Source organism: Perca fluviatilis, chromosome 13 (genome assembly GCF_010015445.1).
Source record: "Perca fluviatilis chromosome 13, GENO_Pfluv_1.0, whole genome shotgun sequence".
Taxonomy (NCBI): Eukaryota; Metazoa; Chordata; class Actinopteri; order Perciformes; family Percidae; genus Perca; species Perca fluviatilis.
This window is the reverse complement of record NC_053124.1, coordinates 16151649-16172497: the sequence shown is the minus strand read 5'-3', so window position 1 is coordinate 16172497 and position 20849 is coordinate 16151649. Positions and strand designations below refer to the sequence as shown.

Genomic DNA, 20849 nt, shown 5'->3' with positions numbered 1-20849 from the left:
ATAATTACATTATGTTATATATGATGTGGAAAATCCCTTGATATATGGCCATATTGTCCCAAAACCTAATTTCACTGTTTGAAAAACAGCCATTTCCTGGAGGAGCATGTGCAGCGCCGGTTGACTGATGCCTCCATGCACACCAGGATACGTGATTAGAGAGTAATTTATGGCCAGTAGTTACAATCTCCTACAGGTAAATTTATCGCTGACATATAATGACGGCACACTCAGCTGAGCCCACAGTAAATCCAAGACATGGTCCTCCTCTGTCCTTGAGAATTCTGCTCAGTCTCCAAAAGCAGGTTTACCTTAATCCATCTAAAGATGCTGGGTTCAAGAACTGGACAGTCCTGCATTGATTGATCCTAATCTACTGTAATGTTTAAAGTCTGGCCTGTAATGGACCATACCCATGTTTTATTATTATTACTGCGGAATTTCGATTGCATGTGGTTCCCAAAATGGGTGTTTAACACCCACAAGGGGTCGTAAGATAACTCTGAGAAGACACATGATTACAGGGTAGAAAAGTATAAAAAATATTTGTTTGCCACAAATATTTTTTATATATAAGTTTCAGGATTTTCTGTTTGCCTTTTCTATGTGAATTACTGGGTAATTTCACTCTTTGATTGAATTGGTTCACAGCTGGCAGACATAAGAATCCGGCGATGAGGGCTCACACACAGACATTGCTTTGTTGAAAGGGAGTAACAGGCCAAAAAGATTGGGAACCAATGGTCTAGTTTCCAATAGTTTAAATTGCATTATGAAAGCAATCTTTGGAGATTTAAAGATTGGTAATCCATCATTTTAAGTCATTCCATTGTTGTAAAATCAGCTTGATTTGAAAAGCCTGCACTGCATTACATTATAACTAAATGTAACTCGGAAAGTAAAATAATAATTATGCAAAAATAAATGCAGACTTGATGTTAAGTTTGATTGATTAAACGGCTCATGCAAGTTTCAAGATTCTGCAGATTCTTTTCATACAGAAATAAATGGAAACCACTGGCGGCCTGGAAGACATGAAAGTAATATAAAAATACAGCAAGATGACTTTGAAAATAATGGTAACCTGAAATGTACATTAAGTCTTTAGTAATTGGGCTAAAACATGTATAAACACAGGAACTATGTTATGGCTCTGCTACACACTATTCATGTTTTGTGATCTTGCACTACCTTGTATTTAAGAGTTCTGTGGTTTTACAATTACTAGAACTTCATTGAGGGACCAAAAAGACAAAAGAAATTTTGGATATAAAAACATTTAATATATTTGTCCCAAAAAAAAAATTACACCCCATACATTCGTGCAACTTCCTTGATTTGTTACTGAAAAGCATCCCTTTACCGTCTAAATGTTTACTTGGATAACCAGTCTAAATATGCGATCTGATATGCAGCAGCGTCATCTTCTTTGAATCTAAAATATTGTGAAGTGTCTAAACAAAATACCACCCTAGGGTCATGGTGTTTTCACCATCTTGCTTCCACCAATCAAATCTTTTCAGCTGTGTGCAGACACTCTGCGGGGCATGTGTGCTGTGGGTTTGTCCTGCGACTGACCCATGTCTTAACTGGCTGTCACAGGGAGTGAATGGCTTGCCAGCTAGCAGCTGTGGCCTCAGTCCAAGTGTCTCTCTGTGTGTGAGAGACGCAATAGTGTCACTGTTGGTGGTGCTAAAGAGCCCGTTTGTTGATGTTGAAGATTTTGACAGAATGGTCGGCGCCGGCACTGGCAAGCTGGACCCAGGAGCTTTCCTCCTCAACTTCACTCTCTCCATCAGTCTGTCCATCCTTCTTGTGGTTCTCTTGACCTACTCGGCCAGTCCTGGGCCTCCAGCGAAGCCTCTTGACCCTCAAAGCATGGCTTTGTCTGCGAAAGTATGTGTGATGAAGGGAAACAACAAGATACTCTGGATCACAGAACAAGCACTGGAAAAAAATCTAGACAAAAAAATGCTTCACTACTGTACCAGCTCTCCTTCTCAGACACAAAACATGCAGAGACAATCCCAAACTTCTGTCACCCAATCTTGTGAGCAACTAAAGTGTGGTTGTGAGCAGCCCGAGGAGCAGAAGCCTTTTGATGAAAAGACACAACAAAGACTCACTCCCTAAGCTCTACAGATGATGACTCACACACCCATATTTGATACAACGCACACAGAAATACCTGTCGATGCCTGCCTCCTAACTGCTGCCCAGCTCAAAGGAACACAGCTATTCAAATTCAGCAGCCTGCTGCCAGCCAGGAAACTAAAGGCACACTACCGTTAGTAGTGGCCATTGGAGGCCTTTCAAAGTTGGATGGTATACACTTCAGATGAGACTCTGTGTGTGTGTGTGTGTGTGTGTGTGTGTGTGTGTGTGTGTGTGTGTGTGTGTGTGTGTGTGTGTGTGTGTGTGTGTGTGTGTGTGTGTGTGTGTGTGTGTGTGTTTGTGTGTTTTAAGGATACGAGATGTCTGTTTCTCCACAGCTGCTCCAGTCATGTCCTCTAGCAGGCTCCTGGCCAGGGCTCCACCTGTACAGCAATATCCTGCCACACTCCAGCCCCACTGCAAGCAGGTAGCTGTGGAAAGCACCAAAACACACACAAACTCAGCTCAAACCCTAAGGCAATGGCCTAGAAACACAATTGAAATAGTGCAAAATGTTCATACTTTGACTCCACTACATATTTTAGGTTAATTTTAACAGGATGAAAATGTTTCATCAATGCTTTAAAGGAAAAATCTCTTAATACTTTATCCTTTGACTAATAAAGCTGTATTTATATCAATACTATCAAGCAGCCCACTATGCCCAGACCTGAAGCGTTATTGGTACATTGTAGATGATCTTAGTATTCTAATATCAAACGTGATGTTGAAGTCAGACTTCTGCCCTGTGTCTACACAATGATATATTCAGTATTGATTTGTAGTCTCCTCATTTCCATAGTTCCCAGCTAACACTTGAGCATAGATTGTGCTGAGCCAGAGAAGGTAACCTATTACTATTGCTATTACTTTGCCAATTGTACTAAATTGTTCAAAACAGACAACCATAATGTGATAATTTCATAAAGGGTGTCATAATACAAAAATATACTGTGTGTGTGTGTGTGTGTGTGTGTGTGTGTGTGTGTGTGTGTGTGTGTGTGTGTGTGTGTGTGTGTGTGTATATATATATATATATATACACACCTGTTATCAGAGCAGAGTACAGGGCAAAAAGCCACAGCAGTAGCAGAATCTCCCACATCCAAAATGGAAGAACATGGTTTAATCTCAGGAGGAAGCATAGTGTCTACAGAGTCCTCTAATCTGCACGGCCCCCACACTATCACCTTGACACACACACACACACACACAAAGACACACACACACATGAGCAATCAACAAATGTAATAGCTGCTTACTACAAAAATGCATTCATTACATTACTACCTCAAAGTGCAACCATCACCTTAAGAGAAAAGACTTACCTTCTTGTCCCGACTGGATGTCACAAAGTATTTGCTGTCTGGGCTCCAGTCACATGACCAAATGATGCGGCTGTGTATGGCTGTGTCCTTCCCTGTGTGTGCATACAGCGAGAACTGGGGCTCTGCATGGATATAAACACAAACAAGTACGGAGAATATATAAAGAATGAACTCAAACTCGGAATACTATTATCAGTCACAACACTACATGTATTTTGTCACAATTCTCTGACACTTCCTTTATGGTGATTGATGAGCTGGTAGTCAAAACTTTGTGTCATGATTATTGTAGCATGACATCAGCATGTCTAGATCCCTACCTCACTGCTCTGTTGCAACAATGGCTCTCCAGAGGGACAAATAAACAAGACGGAGAACCTCATTCCAGCCCTCCATTTCAGTCAGTTTTGGTTTATGACCTGCTGCTGTTTATTTCCCCAGCCTAAGTCATTTCAGACCCCAGATTGGTTTTCCCCAAAGAGCTTGTTTGTATGCTGGTGGCAGCCACCTGTCTGTGTGTATGCAGCAGTGCTGCTCTCTCTCTCACACAAAAAAATAGTGTTGGTGAGTATTCCACCGTGTCTATGTGCTCACAACACTCGAAATGCACACATATCTGTGGTTGTTCGTGACACACACACACACACACACACACACACACACACACACACACACACACACACACACACACACACACACACACACACACACACACACACACACACACACACACACACACACACACACACACACACACACACACACACACACACACACACACACGTGTTGCACCTCCTTCCATTAACACCCTTGTCTGAGGACAGTGAGGAGCACAATGGGCTGTTCAGTTCGACCTCACAGAGGTGGAAACCAGAGACAGAAACAGTAGAAGAAAGACGAGGCGCATTCGGTTTAAGACACAATTAAGCAAAATACATCAAGAAGATAAGAGAGCAGCACTGATTAGATAGACAGCTGCGCAAAAAAGCAGAAAAGAGAGGAGAGGGAGGCCTCAGTGTCTCCTTAATGAAGATGTCTGGGCGCTGGACCCATGTCGGAGAAGAGGGTGGAGGAAGAGGAAGGGAGGATGACATGGTTAGACTAAATGGGGAAGAGGAAAAGAAGAACAGAGAAGCTGAGAATGTAGGGAGTCAGTTTGTTTGATCAGCTCTGACTTTGTTTAACCTTCCCTGGTCTGGCCTACGAGACTGTGTGTGTGTTCTTCACAATCACCGTGAGTGATTCAGCAGCCAACCAAAACAGACGGGACCCCCTCCCCTCCAAACCCTCCCTTCCTCTCTCACAAACACTATCCCTGCCTCGGTGCAGTCCACTATACAGGCAAACAAGAAAGCACAGGACCATTCTGAGCTGCCAAAAGAGACGTAAAATGTGTTACCAGGTGCAGGTGGAAGGTAATCCTCTGGGCTTAAATGTCGTGTTCTGCTCACCTTGAGTACAGGATCGGGTTATTTGTCTGATTTGAGTTGAGGTGCGGAGATTCTCTTATATAAACAAACTCTCCAGGAGTGCGCTCTTGTTTACAATGGGGGCGGCAGGAGGTGAATGGAAAGTGGGGCTGCACAGAGCTCACATCTGGCCATTACCCAATCTGGGCCCATATTGATCAAACCTCTAAGAATTACACTTAAGATTGCTCAAAAGAGTTAACTTACTTCTACTTACAGAAAAGTGTAAGAGAACCCTTTCAGAGCAGCTCTTAAGTGATTACATGATTAATCAGATGTATGTTCAGAGCAGTAATAGCTCTATTGTTCATGTTTTTTTTTTTTTAAATTGTTCCATTTTACTCTTAAAATTACTCTATTATTCTGCAAGAGGTGGTTTTCATTCTTCAAAAAGTGTCATTTTATTTTTGTAAAATCTCTAATCAACATGGTAAATACACATCAAACAATAAGAAATAATGATAATATATAAAAAGGGATTGACAAATATGGTTAAATTTATAGGAACATGGCTGAAATGGAAACAAAAAGAAAACTGAACTGGAGCCAAACAGAAATTGGGATGCTGGTAGAGAAAGTACATCAGAGAAATGATAAAATAAGGGTTATTACATGGACATGTGCAGGCAATGAGGATGAGGTTCTTGTTGTTACCACCACAGAAGAAAGAAAAAAAGTGGTGTGAAATCCTATTAAATGTTCAAATCAAATGCAAAGAGTAGGCTATAATATGAGAACTCAAGTTCCCCGGGAGTATTTAGTGTGTGGCTCTCAAGAGGATTCACTTAATTTCTCAGGCCATGTGGATACTGACAGTGGTGACCTTCCTGAAACAAATCTGTTCCTCTAACCAGTAATGTCACCACCGATGAGTTGAATCTGAAACAGGTAAAAGGTCAAGAAAAACAGAGATAGAGAGTGATATAAAGGAGGCTTTTAGATTGGTGTTTGCAATATGTCAAAATAACAAAAGGCTGTGTTGTTGTCCCAGGAGCCTGAAATCAAACCAAGGGCCGAAAACATGCCACTATACTGCCACTATGTTTGTTTTTCTTCAAAAAAGTGCTGCAGAGCTCTAGAAATGTCTTTACAGCGTTGATAGTTTCCTTCTTCATCTTGATCCCGACATGATATGCACGCAAGCACAGATTTGATGAGCTATCACAATCTGTTGCAACCTTGCTATACTGACAAGCCCTCCGGCAAAAAACAGCGGCGGCGCCAGGGAGGGGCTAGGGTGTGCTGTAGCTACCCCTAGGATTGCCATAGCACCCCCTTAGCACCCCCAAGAAATTGCTGTGGTTGATTTATAAATAAATAAAAAAATCGTTAATGTGTAAATAGTATAATTTATATTTGGAAAATGAATAAATACATTAATAAAACAAACCGATTATTTTTAGGCTAAAAAAACACAGGTGATCGTATTCGGCCAAAGGGTGCAGCACCGCAGCAGCACACATTCAACTTTTGACCTTACTTCCGCAGTAACGTATTCACACAGAAGAAGAAGAGCTCAATATTTGGAGCTGTTAGGATTAGAGAAGTGAGTTTAACGCTAGCAATGGATACATTTTTACTCCCTAAACGTCAAGGTGTGGAGACTTTATCAAAACCTGTAAATGAGACTGAGAGATATGGTGAACCTGTCACCAACCGGGACGAAGAAAAGCGGCCGGAGGAAGATGAGCTGACCGCGGCCGTGATTAGGCTACTGCTGAGGATGCTTAACGTCACCCTGCTGTAAATGACATTAGACCAGGGGATTGCACAGCCAGGTCACAGTGGGTGAGTCAGCAGATAGGGGTCCATATAAGAACTTTACTCTTATCTCTGTCTCGTAGAAGAACATTACAGTAATAAACGTGTTTTACAGAAATGTGAATAAATGGATCACCGAATCTAAAGTTATACAGCGCACTGGACATCGGTTTATTTTTAGTCCAGAAAACGTGTTCGCCCTCCGTGGCTTATTTAGATATATTAAGATATGACTACAGTATTTTGACCATACGTGCAAATGTGAAAACTGTGTGAGGATACATGCGCGTGTGTGTTTATGTGTGTGCTTGGCTATGTGTGGTGTATTTGGCCTGCTGCATTAATCTTCTGAGCCAATGTATGAGAGCTGCAGTAATGATTGTTTGAACCTGGCTTGTTGGCTGGTATTTGAAATATGTTTGGTGGGCTAATCAGAGTTCTTCAAATCAATCTCTCTCGTTCGCTCGTTTAGTAAACCGCGGCGGAGGTGGGTGGGCATCTGCGCGAGTGTGTGTAACGTTAGCCTATTTGTGTCAAGGGAAACTCAAAATTTCAGAGCACCCTCACTGAAACGTCCAGCAACCCCAAAGCACCAGCAAAAGAAAATCTCTGGTGCCGCCACTGGCAATAAATGAGGTTGAATAAGTAAACAGGAAGGCATCTGTGTTCTGTGTAGTTAGTGTCCATCTGAAAGCCCTCGTACCCCATTTCAAAGCTTTGCTGCACCTACTATGCAAATGTTAAATAAAGATATTAATACATTTGTTATGGGGTTGTGTTCAATTTACATAAATATACAGAAAAAAATGTGGTTTAATTTAATAAATAATCTTTTATTAGCTCCTCTTTGGACTGATTTCAGTTAACGCATCACTTGTTTGGCTCTTCACAGTATTAATTAGGGGAGTCCCTCTAATCAGGCCAGCTTTACTTCGAATTTGAATTGGAACGAATCTGCTCAGTGGGTTTACCTTATTTAATTAATTTATTTATATTGCAGCTGGTGTTGTCTGCCAGTAAGGCTCCAATATTTGTCTTGAAATTCACTCAAAACACATTTTTAATCAAGCTAAATTTATTAGCAAAACGCCATGAAGAGCTGTACTGCAAATAAATGATACAATCCTTTAAGGTGGACCCCCTTATCAGTGACAACTCACCTGGACTTTCAGGTGTGGGCAGGTTCCGTCTCCATAAAGACCAGGTGCGATCACGGGAAACAGCCAATAGGAGCTGTGCATCAGGGGAGAAGGCCATCTGGGTGACGGTGAGGGTGTGGCACGGCAGCATCTGCAGCTGGCGCCATGTGGCTGTACTCCACAGCAGAACTGCTGCATGCTCGGCTTTAGATGCCTGGAAAGACAGTTTAGATTAGCTCATCTACACAGAAAAAATACATTATCTTGAAAAAAGCATCTTGAAACCCATTTGTTTTCTTTATCTTTTACTGTGTGGGTTATGCACTTATTTCACTTTGCTTTATATACTATCTTCTGTCTCTTCTATCTCCCTCTTTGCCTTTTCTTCTTCTTGTAACACACTTGCCAAAAAACGCTATAAAAAGTTTTCTTGCTTGTAGGAAGAAGAAAAAAAGATGTAGAGGTGGGATAGGGATGCGGATGGTCGTGGCAGGGAATAAAAGGGAATGTCATTTTGCGGGGAGAAGGGAATATAGCAAAGAGGTGCCGAGGAAAGAAAGAAGGGCAGTTGGAAGAAACAGAAGATATAGGGGAGGGTGAAAGGGGAGGAACACAAGGTGGGTGAGGTAGAAAGAAAGAGTCAAAGTGAAGCGCAGTGATTGTATTCCACAGGAAGACAGAAACACATATGTGATGGCTACCAGCTGTGTGTTTGTCTGGAATCAAGGTCAAGACAAGCTAGGTACTATCAATACCTGGCAGGAGTGTTTAACCCTGCTTTGTGTGTGTGTGTGTGTGTGTGTGTGTGTGTGTGTGTGTGTGTGTGTGTGTGTGTGTGTGTGTGTGTGTGTGAGAATATGAGCATGCAGAGTAAATGTGTCATGATGCTCTCTCCTTTCTGATCTAATGCCCTTTGCTTATCACACTGACCTTGCATGCAGATGCCACCACCGCCCTGGCGCTGTCTGAAGCAAGACAGAACATCTCAAAGCCGTGGCCGTACCTGGAGGAGACAGAGGAGGACAACCATACAGATATTAATCAAGAACGGGATTCAAGCTGTACTGAACATGTGTAAGGACAGACGTGACCTGAAAGACAGACGGGCGACGGGAGGAGGACAACAACAAAGAAAGCACTCCCAGTCTGACAGTAAATTAAGTATTCTCTTATTCCAAAGCATCTCCCTGACAAGCTTCCAGGCTTGAGCCATCGCTGCTTGCTGACAGGTAAAAAAGCAGACAGAGTGTGAAATTAAAATACTGATCTGCGATGACTGGTCCTTCTGCTGACAGAGATGAACAATGATGATGCTCACTCACGGCTAATCACACGACTAATCACTCGCAGCCTAATTACTTTTAGCTTGCCGACTATCACCTTCTTGTTTTAAAATGTCAACGAGTCCACAAAGTGAAATCACAGCATGCAAACCAATGCAGGGAAATTTCTCCCTAAACACGAAGCTTTCAAATGCTGCAGCAATTTGGCCACGGCGCTGAGAGCATTATTTACGCCACAAAAATAACTCGGCCATTTACTCATTTTAATGTTTCTATTATGCAGTAAATGATTCAAGGGGGTGAAGCCAAATGGAGGTAGAAAAATGCTTTTCAACACACACATTGCCCACACCTCCAATAAATGGCCACGCCATATGTCATGTTTATGGCGGATTGACAGGTAAATGGATTTAACATTGGCCACAAATGGAGGCAATATATTCCCCCCAGGAGGAGAGGCTCATGGGATGGCAAAAAGCTGGATTGTGATTGGCTAATGAATGCAAGGAGGGAGACCACTAAGAGCTTTGGGAAGTCCATCATTTTCAGTTACAATAAACCCTTTGGGCAAAATCAAACAAACACAATTCCATCTGGAAATGTTGCTTAATTAAGAGTAATATGGAAACCCGGATGTCTTTATATGCAAAGGAAGTACATAAAAAAGAAATATGTAGTGAAGATTGTTATTGTATTACTGTCTCAGGACTGGATATTGCTTGTACCAGCAGGTGACTGAAACTAAAGACAAGCTGAGAGGGTTTGGATACGTTGTTAGCAGAGAGACATTTGGATACTCACAGTTTCTGGACCTCAGGCCACAGAGTGTTCTGGAGAAGATGATCCTCTGGTGGGGGCTCTACACACACACACACACACACACACACACACACACACACACACACACACACACACACACACACACACACACACACACACACACACACACACACACACACACACACACACACACACACACACACACACACACACACCTTACATAACTGTCATTTGCAAGGCCCTGAAAACTGAGCTGTTTTAAAATTCAAATACAACCAGTTTCCAATTTACTAAATGAAGGATTACACCCCAAGTGTTATAATTTCCCACTTTTAAATCCTTGTTCTGTTAACCCAATAAGGGACAGATAGGATGCTGAATGTGTGTATGTGACAGGCTTATAAGTTAAAGAGAAACAAAAGACAGTAAGTACCAGAGAGACAGAAGGAGTGACTTAAAATTACATGGTACACAGAGAGCATGATTGATCGCCTCGAGACAATGTTCTCTCACATTCATATGCAGCCTCTTTTAGCATTTAGCGTGCACGAAATCCGAAATCCTCAGCTTTCCGCTTTCATACAAAAAAAAAAAGCTTTTTTGAAACAACTGCTGCTTTATCTCCGATTCTTAGCAGCTGCTGGCTTTGAGAGGGGGTCAAATCTAGTCTCTCCTGATCCTCTCCTTCACACACCACAGTCTCTGCACAAGCCTGTGCTGCCCTTGTGTTGCATGTAATTGAAAGCTACACTCCTGGTGTTTTCCTTGTTGGTCATCGGCTTCCCATTTTGCCTAATTATTAATTCCTCTCCTTTCCTGTGGAAGCCAGTCAAACGAATGAAAATGCATTGTTAACAGTCTCCGTACTTGGTTGCTCCCTACATAGCCCGGGGTCATTGATACTTAAACTTTGCAATCACATAAGCCTGCTTTCTAATTAGGATTGCAGATTAAGGAGTGGCTTCAATCATGCTGGTGACAGCCCTTGACATCCTCTAGCCCAGGGGTTTCAAAGCGCCACACTACGTTCTCTTCGACTCTCATCCATTTCCCATCTGCTAGTTTCTCTGTTTTGCCTTTGTTCCGTTACTCTTCTTCCACTGTGTACCTCTGTGTCCTCTCTACACATTAACCCAAACCCATCCATCTTATCTTACATTTGAGATATTTTTCTAATTTCATATGAGAGCCTGCAATGTTTTTGTCTTATTCCTGCATTTATTTTTTTGCTTCTGCTTAGATCATCGCTTCCTGACACCTTTTCTTCGTCTTCCATCACCCGCCATCCCTTTGCTCTCATCCCCTCTCCTGCTGTAATATCATTGGTCTCCAGCAGACCTCAGGCACTGTGGTATAGCATGGGGAGAGCCGTAATGACTAACTGTCCGTCTGGCAGCACATAATTGTCGAACATCTAGAACATCTAGCGACAGGCAGACTGGAACTCTTAAATGTGTACCCAGGCTTCTGAGTGGATCGCAATGAGGAAATATAAATCAGGCTATCAAATTGTGGAGGAGACAGGGATGCATTTTGGTTCTAAAATTATTTATGAAAGAGCTTTAAATAAATGGGGGTTTACTGAGATGACTACTAAATCTTAGAAAAGGACCATATTATGTTGGAAAAAATACTTTAAAAGTGTTGTTTTTGAGGGTTTACAGTACCAGTCATGATGAGTGGGTGGAAGTAAGACTCCTGGTATTGATCAGATACACTGTTGAACTGCCGCTCTTCTTCATTGGTTTTTGGGGCAAGGTCACCTGTAAATATAAATGGTATGATGATGACGTCTGTGAATATATTTGACTATTTTGAATAGTACATTACATAAAAGAAATACAAATAATAAACAAACCCACAAACCATTAAACTACTGCTCATGAAAATTGATCATCAGATAAAACCCGACCCCGACCCGGAGCGTTGAAACACCCGCATGCGGAGCTGAGCAAGTATTTTACCTTGAAATACAGCCTTGTTGGACAGACCCAAGGCAGGTGTGCTGGCTCCTTCTGGAAGGTTGGCAGAGTCCTGGCAAAAAGAAGATAAATGAATGGACAAAAGACACACACAGCACATTTTACGGTTGGAAAACAAAGTGAAAAAGTTTTAGTAAGACCTGATCTTTGGACATACGGCAAACATGTGGCTCTAAGGGCCCTATTTTAACAATCTAAGCGCACAGCGTGAAGCGCATGGCGTGTCCAAATACACTTTTGCTAGTTTGACGGCGGAAAAAAGGGTCCGTGCGCCGGGCGCATGGTTAAAAAGAGTTGTACTTCATTAATTCATAGGTGTGTTTTGGGCGTAACATGCAATGAACCAATCAGTGTCATCTCCCATTCCCTTTAAAAGCCAGGCGCGTTTGTACCTTGGCACATTGCTATTATGATGGCGGATTTGCACCGTAATATTTTTATTTGTAATCTTTTGCATGTTTGTGTGCTGCGCGCGTGTGTGTAACAAGCACAGTGTACGCGCGCTGTGCACGAGCCTAGGCACATTTCACTAATTCGCTGTTAAAATAACAATGAAATGCTGCGCTATTGACAGGTTTGTGTTGGTCAATGGCGCGATCACTTCCCGCTGCCTCAAGATAGCAATACGCCAAGAATTCACCTGAACACACCTCCCTGTAAGACCAGCATGCCCATGGGCGCAGATGCATTTGTTATTTAAACGACGTGGGCGCTGGACTGGAAATTGACAACTGCGTCAGTCTTAAACTAGCAAAGACACTTTGTCAGGTGTCGGGTTTTGCGCTGCGCTGTGCCAGGTGCAAGATAGGGCCCTAAAGGTCATGGATTTAAACTACTACTTGCCATGCAATGAATCAAAATAACCTGACTCACACTAGATGTCAAAAGCTTTTCTCTTGAGGTCCCAGAGATGTTAGCAAAGTTCTCCACAAAATTACGAGGTGCTTGAAACACCCGCAGGACCTTCTCATCAGCTCCCGACACAAACTGAAACCTTCCAACCATTGCCAGACACTGCATGTCGTATCCATGGATCTGTGGCCGTGAGATTTCATGCCAGGTTGCCTGCAGGGTGAAAAAGACATGAGAACATATAGTATTGTAAAGATGCAGATCATGTTCATGAGGATCCCAACCAGCTGCATGTGGTTGCCAGGGGAAGTGCCAGCGTTTAAATGGATCTCTGATGTTGTGGAACCGGGTCTCTTGGTCCTACATGCAGGCAATTGTAACCAAGCCAAATACAACATTGATTCTCCTGTTCAAAGAGAAGATGACCGAAATTCCTTTGGCACCGGCGTGAGGTGGCAATATTCCGAACTTGTGTGTTGGTGTATATTGTCTCATAAATAAAGAAATGTGGCGTGGTAGCTCTTCATCTACACTACAACCTCATTGCATTAAGAACAAGAACCCCAATAGCAGTGTTGTATTCAAGTGTCTAAAATGTGTGCGTTACATTCAGTATGTTCGTATTGTTCTTGATAGGAGTGAATGATATGATTATGTGAAATTTTGCTATTCTGCTTATACCAGGGTAACTATCCTTTTAATATCTTTAGTTGCATTAGGCCATAGTGGGTAATGTTGCATCACTGAACAGGACTGCTTTATGACAATATTAGGTTTATAGAGTATTTGCATCAATGTGATGAATTATTAGTATACTTGCCATCTGGTTATTTAATCTAATTCCTAACTATGCACATAAAACATGTAAAACTAATGTCACTAATTTTGAGCTACAATCAGCTTTGCAATTCTTGCATGTTATAGGTGATTCTGAGCCTACTTTACCTGTTTGGCATCTTGTTTTCTCCATGGAGTGAAGAGTCTGGTGGTCTGGTCTGAGCCCACGCTGAGGATGAACTCACCCTCAGGATCCCAGCTCAGGTCCTGGACCTCATTAAAGTGACCTGATATCACAACCCCAGGCCTCCAATGTCCCTGTCGGACAGCATTGCAATGGTCAGTTTACAACTTTCAACCTCTGATTTCCCTTTTAAATTTCCCCTCTACATACACATCACTTCAATGACTAGTTTGTTTGGCAATTACAATAGAGTGGGGGATTATAATTTAGGTGTTGCTCTCTGAGAAGTCGATCTCCTTTGAAACATCTGAATTAGTTATCAACACCTTCAGGTTTGTGCTGTACTTTAAATTCACCTTCTGAGTCAGCGTGATTGAAATGCGGTTATCTCTGAACTTACGTTGTGACTTTAGACCCCCACTGTTTCTCAGGGACACCCAACAAAGACAGATGCGAAGCCAGTCAAATTGAGTGGCAGACAGGAGACTTGGTGTGACTAATTACACTAATCACAGTGTGGCTGTGTAGCTGTGTAGCTGTGTAGCAATGCACCAACATGGAATCTTATTTCAAACACCATAGCAACCAGTTTGTGTGTTGAATGTTACCCAGAGTGCTTTGGTGAATGGTCTCAATGTTTTATGGTTTTATTTCATGTTAATACTAGTTTACTAGAGGAGTAAGTTAGTATTTGAAGTAATGCAGTAATGCAGGAAGTGTGCATTTATTTTTCATGCTTATTGTGTTTCCACAACAATGTTAGTGAGTAAATCTACTGAAATGGCCACCACATCATAACAGAGGAATGGGATGCTTCAGATGTGAATGCAGAGGTTAAATCACCTATGTCATTGCTGTAAAAAAACAATGGTAATCTATACATCTTTGCCAAGCACAAACCAGTGCAGAAGGTATCAATAAATTGTTGGGGGAGGGTCATGCCTTTTTTTCCAAATTGTTTTAGAGGGTCATAGAAAAATTATTACTGGCGAGGGGAGGGTCATGTCTATTTTGACTAAAGGTCCCAAAACTTCTCCGGTGGCCCCTGAAATAAATAACGAACAGTCCCTTACAATTCCAGTGCTTCAGGGAAATGTTGTACATTTTGTGTGTAAATGTAAGAAATAATTTCAACATGTGTATTGTAACAGAATACAAATACTGGCATTATATTGATTTGAAAGTTTAAGAGTAACTGAGGCTCACCTCTTTGTCTTTGTCTTTGCACCAGAGATGTAGCGCTCCATGAAAAGCGTGAGCCACGATCATGGAGCCATCCGGACTCATCTGGCAGCCGTAGAAACCCAGAGTGTTACCACCAACCTCCCCTACACGCACCTGTGAAGAAAAAGAATAACATGATGTGGGGGCGATCGTAACTGATCGGAAGCATCAACTCATTTGCTTTTCAACACATCTCGTATCTGACATCAGGTGGGTGAAGAACATTTGGTTTCTGGGTCAGAGTCACTGACTTGCTGCGGACAAAGATGAAAGCAACCTGTAAAAACATGGAGGTGCATCAACTGCCACATATGGAGAAAAAGCAACCGAGTAAATTAGGTTATGAGTTATGAATTTAGCCTCCTTTCATCCTATATGACATTCAGACATGCCGTATCTTGCCTAGTGGTTCCATCAAACACCTGAGTTCTGTGTAAACCTACAGGCTCAGATTTATAGAAAAGAAGAGGAGTAAGGTAAAAAGTTCTCAAATCTGTTCCTTCTCTCTCCAAGACTTATTAACTAACAACTCACATAATGGTGATAGAAGCAGAAAAAAACTGCAAATTAAGCTGACAAGTCAAATGAGAAATTATGCTAAATTGGAGTTATCAGAGCTGAATAAACTGTGTTGTGTTTTTTCTAACAGAATACATTTGTCTAATACAAAAGGAAAGCAATCGCAGCGCAGCCTATCACACTTAACAAATAATCATGAAAAATGGCAAAGCTTGAGAACCCAGAAGGATTTACATAAATTAGATTTGGGTGAGAGCTTGTGACCCCTGCGTCACGCTCATAGGGCAGATCGTATAGACAGTGAAGGGTCCGTGGACATGAGAGTCCATAGGGTCTGAGCTTCCACTGAAAAAAACAATCCAATTTGAAAACAGCCATAACCACTGCCTCTCAGCTCAGAAATTGCTAGAAAATAAAACTCCTCTAGGATTCTGACCACCTGTCCAATCTCTGACACCTTGCTTTTGTGTGTCGAGACAATTCTGTATTGAATTTTGTGGATTCAAATCACTACCTGGGGCAGAAAGCCCATTTTGATTTAAGTGCAGTTACCAATTACAGTGACAAATGAAAATTCACTTGTTTAAACTCCGTCATTCTAACTCACATTAAGTGTTAAGTTTTTTTTTTTCCTAAGCAGGGAACAAAAAAAAAGAAATAAACAAGTGCATTTAAAGTAAATAGAAGTGTAAGAGGCAAAACAAAGTATTACAACTAAAATTGAACAATATTCAGCCATAATGAAAAATAAAAATAATCTAATTAGTTCTAAAAATGTTTAAAAAAAAATACAATCTGTTCTCATTCATCTTTTCATTGACATTAATATCCGCAGAGAACAGAAATTACATACCAAAATAGAGAAAACAAGACAATATTAATATCTCATCCGGTTGCTTGCATAACCGATAGGATTCAATGCAGGATTATGGGATGTAAATAACTTGAAACAATGTAGAAATGAATCCACAGGAATTCTTGTTGAAGCAACAGAGAGCTTTTCTAACCATGAGCTGTCGATATTTTGACCTGCAACTGACTTGTAGAAGAAAAATATGCTTCAAGCCTGAAATATAAAGGACAGTGCAAGATAGTAAGCCTACACTCCTGCATGAAGAGACATCTTCATTTCCTATCAACTCACTCTTGTGAGTTTATTCTTCAATACTTTGAGAGTATTGTGTTGACCAGGCCAACTTCTCACTGAGGAATTCAAACAATTAAAAGCTTTATCGGGCTCTGAGGCCTTGGAGGTAAACTGGGCCCAGAGGGGAGATCTATTAGGATCGATAGCAGCAGAATCAACCCAAGAGAGCACTATCCTCCCCTCTCAGCAGCACTGAGGTCTGTATCCAGATGTATTATATCTTCTCCATCTTTAATTAGCTTGTGCCTTAAATTATATGAACATTGGCTGTGAGGAAATATGAGAAGTGCTAAATTCACACTTGACTGATTCAAATATGGAAAGATGTACAGCATAGCGTGTTATCTTTTCTTGAAGCAGGTAGATAGAGTATTTTTAGCTGCAGCAGTGGCCTAAGGCAGACTGCAGGAGAAACACATAAGAATGTACAGTACATGCACTCATTACATGTTAAACATGTTGAAACGCTACACACAAACCCACCAGCAGAGGCACACAAATATCTTCACTATGTCTATTGTATGTGGCAGGAAAGTGGTGTCCTCAATCATCCGGCCTTCTTAGGGAGCTTGATTGGTCATCAATGACCTTCAAAATAACGCCTGTCTACAGGCTGAAACACAGCCGAACTAATGGCAGCGATAAAGGCATGCCTTCACTTTGAATGGCACAATCCTCCAGCCATCCAGAGAGAGAGAGAGAGAGAGAGAGAGAGAGAGAGAGAGAGAGAGAGAGAGAAAAAAAAAAAAAAAAAAAAAAAAAAAAAAAAAAAAAAAAAAAAAAAAGACAGTCAGGTAGACACATAGATGGTGAGATTTAGAGCAAACAAGATTCAACATTAAGCAGGTTGATTTTAAAATTCTGCACACAAGAGCCTGCCGTAAATCATGCAAAAACTCACAGAGGCAAAAAGCCATCATCTGTCTTGTTTACGAGTGGAGGAACAATATGGATGCACGGCGTGCCTTATCGCTGGCAAGTGGGGGTTAGGGGGAGGAACAGAACAAGGACACAAAAGTGGGAAAGCCATATATCATTCTTTGAAGGAGTGAATGAGGGAGATGGGTGCTGAATGAGCTTAGCCAAGATGGGAAACCCATACAGTGTAGAGTACAGGTTTTCAAATCAACTTTTCAGGCTGAAATACTAACCGACACGCTGAGAGTCTTCTTCCTTTCAATTTCTCTTGATGTTAAGATCTACAATATAAAGTAAGGACTGCAACTAAGAATTACTTTAATTTGTCATCTAGAAAACCCAAGGTGTTGTGTTCAAATTCCACATTTTATCCAATCAGCAGTCCAAAAATCCCAAAATATTCAATTTATAATGATATGAAACAAGGAAAAGCAGATAATCCTCACATTTGAGATGCCAGAGCCAGCAAGTTTGGCATTTGGCTCCATAAATGACTTGAAATAGCCCATGAATTGCTGTCCCCATCTCTAAATGTTTTCAGCAATTGCTGAACGAAATAAAAATCCACAACACTGATGAGAGGTGGCCAAAAGGGCCAAAAATCAAAACAATAAGCTGGGATGGCTGTAGAGCTGAGGGGTACTGCAGAGTCAGGTGATCACTGGTTTAACTTTTCACCACCTGTACGTCTCCATGCAGTGTACAGTACCTGTACTCCAAGTACAGGTGACTGTGTTACAGGTTCAACAGAGCACACTTCTGACAACAGCTTTCAGTGACATTGCGTGTGGTCAACCAGAGAGGGCAGCAAAATGCTGCTTTTCAGCTATAAAGTCTTTAATAGACAGTATTAATAGAGAACTACCTTAACATGCACATTATTAAAAAAAATATCAACTCATTTTGTTTTTAGTGGCTTCCTCGATCTTTCAAGTGGCCAAGTGTAACTTGAAGAGACTACATAAGCCGAGGTCTGACAATAGGTTAACTCTTAAAACACACAAATTGACAATCCCTCCAGGCGTTGTAGTGGCCCGCTGTGGTCAGTCTGAGAAGTTAATTACCAGTGTGTCTTGTTAGTAAGATGTGCTTTACGCAGCGGTGGGCCCGGCCACCCCACTGCCAGCCCTGCTCTCCATTAAATCTCAGCAATTACTCTAATCAGCGTGAAGAAGTGGAACCCTTCTTTGTAAAAAAATGGCTAATTAAGACATACATGGCTGGTCAGTTAGCGCTGTGGAATCTGCTCTGCCAAAAACTTCAACTTCCCATAGAAAATGGTAAAACACTCGAAAAGGACCAACGGCCTTTGAGTGTGTCTAACTTGTAAAGATGGAAAAGAAATGTAAATACAGTTCAATTCACTAACATTTCTTTGTGTATCTGTGTGTGTGAGCTTTAGAGGTTAAGTTTCCTTTGTAGGCAGGGAACCTGTCAGTTTAAAAGGTTTGGCTCTCTCGTATGAAGAAAAAAAAAGGAGAGAAATACACTTTCACATTCAACAACAAAGGTTATTTCAGGTAGGGGGTTGATTTTCTTTCATTTTTGACATCAAGAAGAAAGGCCTGTGCGGTGGAGGGATATTGGCCACAACAGACGTGATTTAAAACGGCCACTGCTGCTTTTCATTTCCACTGACCACCTTTGTCTAATAATACTGAGAAGAATATGTGACAAGAATCGGCACAGGCTTCAGGCCCTAATCATCGTTCCTTTTGTCAGAGAGGAGAATCGAGACTTTCATGGTCTTTGTTGCTCGTCACTGTGGATGTGCATGATGAGATCAAAGGCGCAAAAAAGTAACCGATCAAGTGTGGAATCTTTCTTTTCACCTCAGAGTGTGTTCACACTCAAGGTGCCTGCCATGGCGAGGTGAGCCATTTCTGTGCAATGGGACGGATATGTGTGTGTGTATTTGGGAGCCTGTGGGATACACAGTATGTGTATGTCTGTGTGTGTGTGTGTGTGTGTGTGTGTGTGTGTGTGTGTGTGTGTGTGTGAGAGCATGTTTGTGTCTGATTTTTCTGCAACTCTGCCCATGACTATGTGTTTCTGTCAGGTACGTGGAAAGGTAATCTGAGGTACTCCTGGGCCACCTGAGAATTGTCCAGTCGTATAAAAAACAAAAAAAAAGGTGTGGGGCAGATGGCCAGAGAACTGCTTTTTCTTCGCCATCCACACTTGTGTTAAATTTAGCCCTATTCTGGCACAACAGCAGCTGTTGGGAGCTAAGAGAGACGAGGTGGAGGGGGGAAAGCAGGAGAGAGGTAATGTGTGAGAGGGAGGCGATATCGGAGGAGAGAAAGGAAGGCAAGTGGTGGAGAAAAAAAGAGGAAGTGGAGGACAGAAAATGACAGAAGGCAGAAGTGGGGGGTGAGAATTAAAGACATCAAGAAATAAAAAAAATGGCATGTCTTCCAGAAACCTCTCCGTCCCCTGTCGGATGTGTTGTGGAATAGGTCGTAAAAGAGGGGGTTCAGTGTGAGTGAGTGATAGAAGGGAAACCAGCACGAGGGCCCTGGCAGGAGGAGAGAGAACACAAGGAGAGGGCTCAAGCTCCTGGATCATGTCAAGAGCTACTGAAAGGGATGCTTGCAGAAATAGAGTGGGAAATTGGTGTGTGAGTTTGTGTGCAAACCCTGTGTTCCCTGCAGAGAGTGATTGATGCCATGCGTGTATGCTCTGTGTATCTGCATACCACTACACCCTCCTTGTACTCAAGTCAACACTCACCTGCTCCACCCAGACTCCAGATCCCTCCTCAGGAGCCCATAGGATCATGGTTTTGTCCATGGAGGCAGAAAGCAGACTGAGAGACTGTTGCAGCTCACCACCTGCAGAGGGAGACATAAAGACACTTGAAAACCCATACAGGAGCAGCATACACAGTCAGGTAATGTTTAAATAATTTTTAATTTTTTTTTTTTTTTTTTTTTTTTTTTTGGTTTTTATTAAAATTAATTTTTTTTTTTTTTTTTTTTTTTTTCTTTCTTCGATGTCTTTGTTGACATTCTAAACTCCAGTGGATTTATGAGGACTATGGTTAACTGCTCCTCAGATTTCTGCAGGGTAAATCCAGACAGCTAGCTAGACTATCTGTCCAATCAGAGTTTTCTGTTGCACCACTAAAACAACTCTTGAACATACACGTTCCACCAAAACAAGTTCCTTCCCGAGGCTATTTTGCAGAGGCACCGTGGCTCTCCGTCTGGCGCTTAGTGCCGCCCATGACTATTGTGATTGGTTTAAAGAAATGCCAATAAACCAGAGCACGTTTTTCTCACATCCCGGAATGCTGTGTGGACTAGCCAGATCCTCCGCAGCAGCGCTGT

At 41.8% G+C, this 20849-nt stretch overlaps 1 protein-coding gene across 1 annotated transcript in view; it reads right to left on the bottom strand.

Moving 5' to 3' along the window:
* Positions 1 to 1271: 1271 nt before the first annotated feature.
* Positions 1272 to 20849, bottom strand: part of elp2 (elongator acetyltransferase complex subunit 2) — a 28275-nt gene continuing 8697 nt past the window's right edge. The window contains exons 10-22 of the mRNA XM_039820906.1: positions 20251 to 20351; positions 14916 to 15047; positions 13694 to 13843; positions 12770 to 12961; positions 11879 to 11948; positions 11582 to 11677; positions 9936 to 9993; positions 8782 to 8854; positions 7873 to 8065; positions 3483 to 3604; positions 3202 to 3344; positions 2472 to 2585; positions 1272 to 1888 (exon numbers count right to left, since the gene is read on the bottom strand). Coding sequence (XP_039676840.1) covers positions 1693 to 1888; positions 2472 to 2585; positions 3202 to 3344; positions 3483 to 3604; positions 7873 to 8065; positions 8782 to 8854; positions 9936 to 9993; positions 11582 to 11677; positions 11879 to 11948; positions 12770 to 12961; positions 13694 to 13843; positions 14916 to 15047; positions 20251 to 20351 — 1640 coding nt within the window. The 3' untranslated portion in view covers positions 1272 to 1692. The remainder of the gene's footprint in view (positions 1889 to 2471; positions 2586 to 3201; positions 3345 to 3482; positions 3605 to 7872; positions 8066 to 8781; positions 8855 to 9935; positions 9994 to 11581; positions 11678 to 11878; positions 11949 to 12769; positions 12962 to 13693; positions 13844 to 14915; positions 15048 to 20250; positions 20352 to 20849) is intronic.